The following is an 11,280-nucleotide window of genomic DNA, read 5'->3' as shown; positions in this document are numbered from 1 at the left end:
GTGCGGCTTACGTAGGGTGAGGGGTAGGGAGAGGGGTTGCCAGGGGGCTCGAGGGCATCTGTCCTGGCTGATCCCTCTCCCCCACCATCTCCACCACCTCCGAGCTGGTTTCAAAACTTGTGACACATTTAAATTGCTCCAGCCTGTCCCTGGCAGCCCACAGCTGCAAAGGGCTCTGTCACCCATGGGTCCCTGGAGATGTTCACACCTCTGGGTGTGCCTGCCTGTGCTCAGCAGCCCATATTAAATCAAGAATTTATTTACTTTTTTAAAGCCCGTGATTACAGGGAGATAATTAAGCTGTCCTCCTTGCTCGCCTGCATCCAGCGCCTGAACGCAGCAAGAGTTTTGCCGTTGACTTGCTGGGTGCAAGCACAAGCCCCTCCCTGGGCAGCTCAGACCTTGTAACATCCCACACGTCCCAAAAACAACCCGCCAGCCCATGCCCAGCTCCAGGGGCTGCTCTGATTTTCAGTGGTCTGAGCCTGCAGCCGGTGCTTTGTCACCACGGCCGGCCCAAACCCAGCCCGGAGCTGCCCGTGGGAGCGGTGCCTTCCCAAGGGTGATGCAGCCCTTACTCCGCTCTTGGCAGCGTTGTGCCCGAGGAGCAGGAGAACAACTGCTTTGGCCACCACTTCTGAGGGACAGACATTTTTATTCATCGCAGGGATACCCTCAGGACCAGCTAAGCCAGCCTGGCTGGGACGGGCCCAACCACTGCTGGTTCACAGTCACCACGGAGCTGCTTGTCCCTGTTGGCTCTCGGGGACTGCGCGTGTCCTACAGCACCCAGTTTTATCCTAAATTCAGCAGAACGATGTAACGTGCCTTCCCGAGGATGGGAGCAGCAGGCTGGCCTCGGGCACAGCCCCACTCCGAGGTGCTGCCACCCCCAGCGCTCCCTGTGCCGGGGGGACGGAGGAGGAAGAGGAGGAGGGAGACGAAGGTGCAGGGCAGGTGAGTGGCTCCTGCTTTCCCCTGGGCAGCTCTAGGGAAGTGTCTCCTCCTCGGGCAGCGTGCCAGGGCTGGAGGCCTTAGTGGGGATGGAGGCTGTGGCAGGTTTGTAGTCCACCCCGTGGAAAACTTGCCCGCCCGTGTCCGTGGGCTCGGCGTGGGAGAGCGCGCCGTCCTGGCTGTGCCGGCGGCTGTCCCCGCTGCTGGCCAGGAGGCACTCGCGGCACCGCTTGCCAATGAGGTAGGTGGCCTCGATGAGGCTCAGCACGATGCAGATGCAGGTGATGACCACCATGAAGAGGGTGAAGATGCTCTTCTCGGTGGGCCGGGAGATGAAGCAGTCCACCACGTTGGGGCAGGGGGGCAGCTCGCACTTCACCAGCCGGGGCAGTGTGTAGTTCCTGTAGAGTTGGTAGAAGATGTAGAGGAAGACCACGTCCACGCCGGCCTTGAAGACGAGGCTGAGCAGGTAGGTCCACCACAGCCCCCCCCGCTTCTTGCCGGGGTTGGGGTACATGCAGCGGCGGTCGTCCCCGCCGGCAGAGCGGTGCCTCTGCTCCTTGGCTTTCCGGTAGGCCACGTGCATGATGACCAGGAGGGATGGGCAGGTCACCAGGATGAGCTGCAGGGCCCAGAGGCGGATGTGGGAGACGGGGAAGAAGTGGTCGTAGCAGACGTTGGTGCAGCCTGGCTGCCGCGTGTTGCAGTCAAAGTCCTTGTGGTCGTCGCTCCAGACCCGCTCGGCCGCCACCACATAGACCAACAGGCGGAAGATGAAGACGAGGGAGAGCCAGATGCGGCCGAAGGCTGTGGAGTACTTGTTGACCCCGCTGAGGAGCCCTTCGAACACCCCCCAGTTCATGGTCCCCCAGTCCCCTTAGCTAGCCTGGGAGGAGAGAGAAAATACAGTGACACCGAAGAAGCAGCGAGAGGTCCCCATCGGAGCACCCGTGTGCCCCAAAGCACTGAGCCACGCTCCTGCCCGCGTGCCCTTGGGGACCATCTCTGGTCCTCACGCAGGGACACGCACCCACACGTGCCCCAGCACAGACCTGGTCCGGGCGATGCGTCTCCTCAGAGCACCGTCCCCCTCTGCGGGGTCGCGGGGACCTGGCAAAACTTGCCGCGGCAAAAGTGTCCTTCAACCACCACCAGCCACGTCCATGGCTCAGCCCCGCGCCATCCTGCGCCGCCCGCCCCATCTCTCACCTCGTTGCCCAAGTATTTGTTATTAATTTTCCTTACGTTGCCAGGCCTGGCCCAGGCAGACGGCAAATAGGAGCAGCCAGGGCGTGACTCACCCGGCAGCTCTGCGGCTCCGCTGCCACCGCGTCCTCTCCCATCGCTGGAATCTGCCGTCGCCTCCACGCTCCCGCCCGGGTGGTGTGGGGGGAGCCCTGTGCCAGCCCACGCCGTGCCACGCGCCGGGGGAGCCCACGGCAAACGGGTGCCACAGAGCAGAGGCCGTGGGCCAGCTGGGGGGGCTGCAGAGCCCCAGGCAGTGCCGAGGTGCTGAGCCAGGGCTGGGCGGCCACTACAACCAGTTTTCATCAGCTCGGACTGATCTCAGCCTGTACCAGCCCCAGGACCCCGAGCAGCTGATTTGACCCCGGATTGCATCGTGCCGGATAAACACACCCCACGCGGTGTGGGGACTCCCGGGGCTGCGTTTGGCACTGACTCTCCTTAAATATTTTACCTATCAGTAAAATAACAAGGTTCCCCCTCGCTGGCAGAGCTCTTGGGGGTGAAGGCATCCAGCTGCTCCGCACAGCCCAGCCCGTGCACCGCGCCTGCTCGCAGGGCTGGGGTGTACACAGACGCTCCCGGGGAGCACCTACCTCCCGGGGGAGCCGGCAGCTCCCGCCTTGCTGGGTCAATCCTTGGGGACACACACACAACCCCCAGACTTCTCCTTCCCCCGTGCCCGCTTCCACCAGCCGCCCGGGATGTGCCCATCACCCTGGCATCGGGGCGGGCTCTGCGGCGTGCACCCTGTGGCAGGTGCGTCTTCCCCAGCCCCACTTTTCCAGGGTGGGGGGCTGCAGCAGAGGACAGTTTTCACGCCGCTTACCTGCCGAGGCCGGCGCTGCTGCGGGTCGGTGCTTGCCCACGGCTGGAACGCATCGCCCGGTGCGAGAGGCGCCGGTGCCACGTGAGTCATCCCCGGGCTCCTGGGAGCGAGGAGGAGATTCCCAGGGGGAAGGGACGAGGTTGCAGGCAGATCCCCACATGTCCTAGTTGGCTGCCAGATTTCCTGTGGCAAAGGGCTGCCCCGTAGCGTGCGGGGGCCCCATCATGCTGCTGTGGGGAAGGGTGGGTGCTCAGGGCCGTCTGCCCTCAGCTGCTGTGGGGATGCCGGGGTGCCCAGCATGGCCTGGGGTCCCTCCATCCCCTCCCTGCACCCACCTTCCCTTGCTGGGACCTGCAGGAGTGACGTGGCTGAAGGCCTGGGAGCCCCTGCCCGAGGCACTGGGAGCTGCTCAGCCGAACACCTCCCTTTATAATCCCTTTTTACTCACACTTTGCACCATGCAGTAACTTAAGAAGAACCTTTATCCCATCCCATCTTCTGACGAGCGGGTGGCAGCTGATAATTTCACTGGGAATTAATTAACCACTTCTCCCATACTCCCCTCACCTGCAGCCTGGCGCAAAACTCTTCCCCATCACCCTGTCACCAGAGTCTGGGGGCCCCAACTCAGACAACCCCCTCTTTGAGGCCTGACCCCCAGCTCGCAGTTCTGGGGTGCAACAGGGAGCACAGAGGTGGGGGTCAGATGGGTGGGGGTCCAAGGAACGGGTGCTGCTTTGTGGGGTGCAAGAGCTCAGGTACGGCTGGAGTCATCTGAGGAGCACATTTCATTTGCAATTCTTCTGGGTTTAAAAAAAAATGTAGAGAAACAAATCTAAACAGCTGTAAAGTAAATTACCACTGTTTGCAGATGGCTCCAGGGAAGAGTTCTGCAGTTTGAAATCAAACAAGACCATTTTTATTTTTCTTAACATGCCTGTGCGGTGGCTCTGCCGGGAAGGGGGTTCCCGAGGGCTGCGTCCCACCGCGGGCAGGCAGGAAGGGCATGGAGCAGCACCCATCCCACCGGGGAGCAGCACCCATCCTGCCAGCACCCAGCGGTGGGTGGGGGGGATGTTGTGCCCCAGGCACTCCCAGACTTGAGGGTGTCTGAAGGGGCTCTCGTGGCTGGCTGCTTTCTGGGTTGAAATCCCTTCTTTTGGAGAGCTGCCAGATGTAATGAGCAGTTTCTGCCGGCACTGGGCACAGCTCCATCCCTCCACAGCACCCAACGGCCCTCCTGGGAGTGTGGGCACGACCACCGTGACCCTCCCTCGCCCCCCTGCCCTGCTTTGATGGCAGGAGGAGAAGGTGAGTGGTCACAGAGCTTCTTCCCTCTGCATCCTCCTGGTCAGGACTGTCCAGCCGAGCTGGAGCAGGGATCAGTCCCCTCTGCCTGGCAAATACCTGGTGGAGGCACAAACCAAATAAACAAGGAGAGAGAAAAACACAGAGTGAGGTGAAGCAAGAGGCAGGAGCTGCTCTGCTGCCGTCTCTCCCTCCTGAGCAGCAGCCAGGGCTGACACCAGGCAGCGAGAGCCACAGCGTCTGCTCTGCAGCCGGCGGCTCCTGGTTTATCCTCTGCCCTTGGGCTGGTGGGCACCGAGCTCCCGCAGCCAGAGCTGCCGTCCCACCTCTCCAATTTGCTGGAGATTTCAGTTTCCCAGAGGCAGAAGGGGGGGTGCTAAGGGCTGCACCCTCTGCTAGCCAAAACCAGCCAGCCCGTGTGAGTCCGCGGCGCTGGGGACACAGAGGTGTATTAATGGCAGCACTTTATCTTCCAGGAACAAGCCCCATTAGTACATTTTCACTACAACATGAAATATTAATAACACTTTGCATTTATATAGTGTCATTCATCCAGAAGTCACCAGCCAGGCTCCTGACATGAATCAAACACCACAGCCAGCTCCGGAGGAGGCAGGTAAATAGGATTATACCCATTTTCCTGCTGCACACACTGAGGCACAGGGTTTCCTCCAGGGCACTGGTGCTTTGTGGCAATGCCTGTCACGGGAGCCTCTGCCCGCCGTCTGGGGGTGCCACTGCTCAAAAGTTCACGGGGCCGCCTGCCCTGCGTGGGACATCCCCGTCCAGCCCCCCTGCTTTGCAGGGAGTTTTGCTATCGTCAGACAGAAGTTGCTGTAGAAAAGCAAAATGCTTCCTTGGGCCACTGGCATGTTGCTTTTTCCCTGAAGGTTTTGGAATTGCAAGAGAAGTTTATCCACTTTGTAAAATAATAACAACAATAATAATATTCAGAACTCTTTTGGCCCTTTTGTTCCCTTCCTTGACAGATTTTGCAGACGTGAAGCCCAGAAACCCTTACTGCACCCCCTCAGCACGGCTGGAGGCTGCTCCGCTCCCCGGGAAGCCCAGGGCATTGCTGGGTGATATTTCCAAGCATCTCCCATCCCTCCACCAGCAGGTCCCGCACGTTCCGCTGCTGGACACCAGGCGGGTGATGCATTCCCACTGTCTCCAGCCCATCTCCGGGATCGGTGCCGTTGCTGAGGCTGCCAGCAGCCAGGCTGGGTCATGCCGTGTGGCCAGCGCGTGTTTGGGGGTTATTGGCTTGAGTTAAAAATTATAGTCAAGGAAGGATATGTGTTTTACAGTTGTGGTGTGAAGAGTGAGCTGCCTGGGTCCTCTCTTTGGAGAAGGTCCCCACGGGCACGCAGCTGCTCTCCAGGACCATCTGCTGAGCTTCACCAGCTCCAGGGACTCACAGGGTCCCAGCAAACCCCGCCATGACTGGGCAGGTCCCAAGGTCTCTGCTTCACTTTCCATCAGGTGAAACCACCAGCGACAGAGGAGTTTTCTGCTGAAAAACTTCATTTTAAAAAAAAAAAAAGTCAAACTGAGGAACTTTTGGGGGACATAGCCCAAACACACACGGCCAGCAGCTGCTCCCGAGCGGCGCTGCCCGGCGCTGAGCTGCTGCCACGTTACTGATATTGTGCTGACGGTGCAGGGAGGGGAGTCGTTTGGTGCCGTGAGGAAACCTGTCAGCCCACAGGCAGCGGGGCCCTGGCACAACCCGAGGGCTCCTGTGGCATGAAAGATCAAGCAGAAAACCAGTGGGGAAAGGGCTATTTTCATCTTATTAAAGAGCCTTATATTTAAACCCTCCTTCAGGTCTGTAGCACAAGATGATTGCGAAGGCTTTTACACACTAACTCAGCAGGAATCGCTTCTGCTGTCGGCGATGTTGCATGCAGATGCTGGTTAGCAGGGCGGAATTCCGTTATTGATGCTGGATAAATACAGAAAAATAGGTCCTGCGTGAAGGTACAGAGTGGGTGGTGAGCAGCAGGGATGTGCTGTTTGCACAGACCAGCCACCCGCTGCTCCCTTTACCCAGCACCATTGCTATTCAAAGAAGGAGGCACCTTGTTTGCAGATAATTAAAAAAAACCAAACAGATTAGTGAAAACTAAACACACAGAGCAGGCTGGATGTTGGCTAAACCACCGGGGAAGTTGTGTGAGCGTCCGCCGCTGCCGCAGCCAAACCGACTGCGCTGTGCCTGGGTCAGCCCCGGTGCCCTGGTACCCCAATTCCCTGGCCCCATCCACCGGCCCCGGGGCTCCCCATGCTGCCAGCGCCTTGGGAGAGCTGCAAAAACCCCAGTGATTTCCTAGGGAGGCTCCCACACCCTTTTGGCCTCCGCCTCTGGCAGGGGGGTGCTGGCAAAGGGTGGTGAGAGGTCCCACAGATGCTGGTGGCTCAGGGACATGTGCTGGGGACTGATGTCCCATCTCCCAGCAGCCATGGGAAGAGCCAGTGCAGCCCCAGCACCGCAGCGGGAAGGGAGAGGGGCACGAGGGCTTCCAACCCTGTTTTTAACAGGTTCCCCAGGGCTCTGGGGAGGTTTCTCATCCAAAGCACTTTCCATGTGCCCCACAGCCCTCACCAGCACCAGCCCTCAGCACAGAGACGTTGAAAGGACCTTGTGCTGTCTCATGTCAGCATCAAACCCGAGCTGCCCTAAGAGCCGCGGACATTAATGCTTCCCCTGGCGCAGGTTTCCTTCGCGTGGCCAGGACGGGGGTTGGCAGACACGGCGGGTCTGTTTCGAAGCTCTCCTGTGGCAAAGCCGCGTTCAGGGACTGTCTGGATGAGAGCAGGCAAAGCCCTCCACGGCCCAGGCTGGCAGCGGCCATCTGATATGGCCAGCACCCATTAATCCACTCACATTTATAAGTGAGGCTGCAGGGAGTAACTTCATTTCTAGGGAGAGCTTAATTAATCATGGAATCAAACTGACTCGATGAGATGGTTTGCTACAGAGGAGATAATTTCACATGGTCAGTGGTGGCTGAGGATGGGGACGAGGTTAGCAGGGACCTAAATCATGGCAGTTGATGGGGGTGAGCAGAGAGGGGGACAGGGCGAGCAGAGTGCCAGGGCACATCCGTCCTGTGAAACCTTTCCCTGCACTGGGAAGCAAAGGAGTGGGGCACAGAGGGGAGATGCTCCTGCAGCAGTTCTCCTCTAAGAGGGCAGAAATAAGAGCGTTCCCAGTCAGTACAGACCATGCCCCTGCAATGGTGGCGAGGGAAGAATGTGGAGGACAAACTCATAAGCTGGAAGGGACCGTGGGCAGTCACACAGTCCTAAAACCCAGGCAGGGAGGGGTTGGGGTCCTGGGATGCTCTCAAAGTGGGAGCAAAGTCCAACCCAGCTGACTGCCATGAAGGGGCCTGGTTATGCCTGTATGGGGTCGTTCGGCCAAATAATCATTGTGCAAATGACATCTTTGCCCTTGCCGCTGACCTTGGCAGCATTCGAATGGCCAACCCGCAGGTCAAAGTCTTTATATCCTATTACCACTCTCCTGAGTCATGCCTGTCCCCTGGCAAGTTATATTATTTTGAAATGGCAGCTAAATGGGAAAGAGGTCGTGCTCCCAATACAGCGACAATAGGACATGACAGCACTTTTCTGAGTGATTAAGCCTCAGGTGATGTCAGGGCTACAAGACAAGTGGCTGAAGGCTGAAAGACTTTAATCACCCCTGACATGTCATCGCATCCTCGTGTTCCATCCTGCTGGGGTGGGCTTTTAGTGTGAAACGGGAGTAATAGAAAAAATAATCAAGCCCAACCTGTGCACCCACCAGTTAGTTATCCATGCTGCAGGTACTACTGTTAATAATCAGCCTGAGCAGCCTGTTGGCCCTCAAAGATCATTCTGCAATAAATAAGCTTTGATGCCTTAAAATAACTGTCTGGGGCCACCGGAACAGACGCTAGATGGCATTGGGAGAACGCGCCGTGCGGCGCCGGCCGCCTTCCCTGGAACAGTCTGGCAAAGCAGAGCAGAAAACTCAGGATGACAGAGCAGAAAATGTCTCTGCCGGGGAGAGGCTGCCAAGCTCACCTTCAGCCTCGCGCCAACCTTTGCAGCAGGGTGGCTGATGCGGCCTCTGGCTTCCCGGGGGGGAGCGCGGTGGCGTGGCAGAGCTCACGGTACTTTGCCTCTTTGCTGAGCTAATAAAATAGTTTCTCCCAACATATATATATATATATTTTTTTTAATGAGGAGCTGGGGCCTGAAGCCAATCTGGTCTCTTACTGCTCCCTGGAGCCCAGCTGCCCCCACTGGCACCAGTACCGCCATTCAGGGGCTCCGTGGGTGCCTGCCCGGCTGGGGTAGCCTGCACCCGGCCACCCCGCACAAGGGATGGCTACGAGGAGAGGGGCTTTAAAGCGAGTTCAAAGCTGAATGCTGCTGCTGACCTGTCCCTCCCCTGCTGCCACCAGAAACCTGCCAGCTCCCTTCCCAGGAAAAGGAAGATTTTTTCTCCTGCAGACTGGGCACGTGCTTTCCCAGCCACAGGCAGACGGAGGGATCTGGGGGGAACAGGGAAACATCCGACCTGGGGACTTGGGGGCTGCAGCCCCACAGACAGGCAGAGGCTTCAGGATTAACCCTGGAGAGGGCAGGGGACGGGCAGGTTTGCTCATGTGGGAGAAGGCAGAGCAGCAGCAGGGGCTCAGATCCCCCAGTGCACCCCAATTCAGTGCCTTGGGAACCCCAACAAGGCAGACCCTGCCTGCCACCCACCCGAGACACCTGGCCCTGGGATGGTTTGCCTGGTGAGGTCTCGCCAGGGACAGGCTCTGCATCCCAGCGCTGGCATTGTGCCCCAGGGCAGCATTGGCAGCTGTAGCCTCCAGCCAGCTCAGGGCTGTGACAGCAACAGGGCCTCTGTGCCCAGATGTCTGAGCCTTTCAACCTCTGCGCTGGGGGGGACACCCCGGGCCAGCTCCCCCCAACATCACCGGTCTCACCCGTGGGATCGATCCCCGCTTGTCCCGCCTGGAAGCTCAGCAGGACCCACCGGTCCCGCTCCCATCCTGGGGCTGGGATGTCCCTCTGCCTCCCTGGGCACAGCCTGCCAGTGGGAGAGGGCAATCTGGCAGCTCTTTCCCAACAGCTATTTTTCCCCTGTCCTGATCAACCCCTTGCTCCAGATGAGCTTATCAAGATCTATTTATCTGTCTGTCCACCCCTCTGCCTCTCGCTCACCCCCTCACCTGGGGGCATCAGTAGGGCTGATGCGGACAGGCCCCTCCGGGGAACCAGCCTGGGCATATTTATGGGGGCGGCATGCTCAGTCCCCCAGCCCTGCAACACCAGGTTGGAGCCAGAAACTGCAGCAGCCAGAATCAGTCTGGCTCTTTCCCCTTTTGCCCGCTCCCCATCACCAACCAGCCTCTGCCCACCCCGCAGGGACGACGTCTCCTTCCCCCGAACCACCTCCCACATCCCCGCTGAGCCGAGCTGACTTTTGCGCTTTGTCTCCTCAGTGCTGCATCGCGCAGGTGGCCCAACAGCCACAATACGTCTCCGGCTTGCAGCTTCCTCCCTTCCAGCCAGCCCCAGCCCCGCAGCCCGTGGCTCCCCTTGGCGCTGGCAGCAGCAGATGGCACAGAGCTGCAGCAGCCCACCCGCTCCTCCCATCCTGGGGATAATCCAAAACCCTCCAGCTCTCTGGAAAATGGCATGGCTGGACTTTGTGTTGCTCTGTTCGTGTAGGTGAGAGCTGTTGGGGTGACGCTGCAGGGTCTGGAGTGCGGGCTGCTCTCCTGCCTCCATCCCACGGGGCTGGGGGTCCCCCTCCCTGTTCTCCCTGCCTGATCAGGGTAACATATAGCAGAGCTCAAACTCAAACACCCCCACAGGCACCTCTGCCACAGAGCTCAGCTTTTTTTGGAGATCTCTGCATTACAGCATTCCTCCAAAGGCTAAAAACTTGCTCACACTCCGAGAAAAATACAACACTAAAAACAACCCATCACCCCCCTTAATTTGCTTGCGCTGCTCCTGGGGACTCTGGGCAGCAAATGCATGAACTGAACTCTGAAAAGGGCCCAGACTTGGCTCAAAGCAAGAGATTTTTGCATCATCGTGTCTTAAAATGTCAGCACTTTAATTAGCTACCATCTGAAGCTGGAGTGGGTCTGTCTGGAATACAGCTAACAAACTGTTTTGCCCCTCTCTGTTTTCAGTTCAGGTTGAGAAATTTGTTCAAGCTGACCTTTTCCCTCCCAGACCCAAAAAAAGTTCCCAATCCGTATTGGCATTTCCTAAAAATAGGACAAAACAGCCCCAAAAAAATACCAACCAGCTGTAAGGATGATGTGCTCAGCTAAACTGCATCACGCCAACGCAGGGAGAAGCCGTGTGTCAGAGCGCTTCAGCAGCAAGACTCCTGCCCCGGGAGAGATGAGGCGATGCTGCCCAGCTCCCGCGGCCACCCTCGACTCTCACATGCCCGGTACATCCTCCTGGCATCTCTCCAGGGCTCCCATCACGTCTCATTGCCTCTTCATTAACACGGAGGGCTCTGCGACGTTCATTAGGTGCTGGTCTGGGACGTGCGGCAGACACAACGGGACACTTAATGAGCTGGAGATGCAGCCACTCGTCAGCCAGCCCACGGGCTGGGAGCCGCGGCCGCCAGGGCCTGGCTGAGTGGGGACAGTGGCACCGAGCTCCCCACACCCGCTGCCACTATCCCCAGAGGAGGGTGAAGCTGGGGGGGTGCAAGGTGCTTTGGAGGGGAAGACCCACCCTTGGGATCCAGGTTCTCCTGGCATCCCCCTTGAACAGCACCCGGCACCTCTCTAACCCTCGGTGAGCTGGACCCGAGGGCAGGGATGACACGAAGGTGATCAGCACCGTCCCCCAACCCCCCGGGAGCCCCCCGACCTGCTGCTGAACGGGATGGAGCTGCAGGG

General features: G+C 58.8%; 1 protein-coding gene across 1 annotated transcript; it reads right to left on the bottom strand.

Moving 5' to 3' along the window:
* Window positions 1-988: 988 nt before the first annotated feature.
* Window positions 989-1,816, bottom strand: LOC141954613 (gap junction beta-5 protein-like). Its single transcript, XM_074894296.1, has one exon. It carries the CDS (start codon window positions 1,814-1,816, stop codon window positions 989-991), a length of 828 nt encoding a protein of 275 aa, XP_074750397.1.
* Window positions 1,817-11,280: the final 9,464 nt, after the last annotated feature.

Source organism: Strix uralensis, chromosome 25, assembly GCF_047716275.1.
Source record: "Strix uralensis isolate ZFMK-TIS-50842 chromosome 25, bStrUra1, whole genome shotgun sequence".
NCBI lineage: Eukaryota > Metazoa > Chordata > Aves > Strigiformes > Strigidae > Strix > Strix uralensis.
The sequence above is the reverse complement of the archived record's forward strand: the minus strand, read 5'-3'. Positions and strand labels throughout refer to the sequence as shown.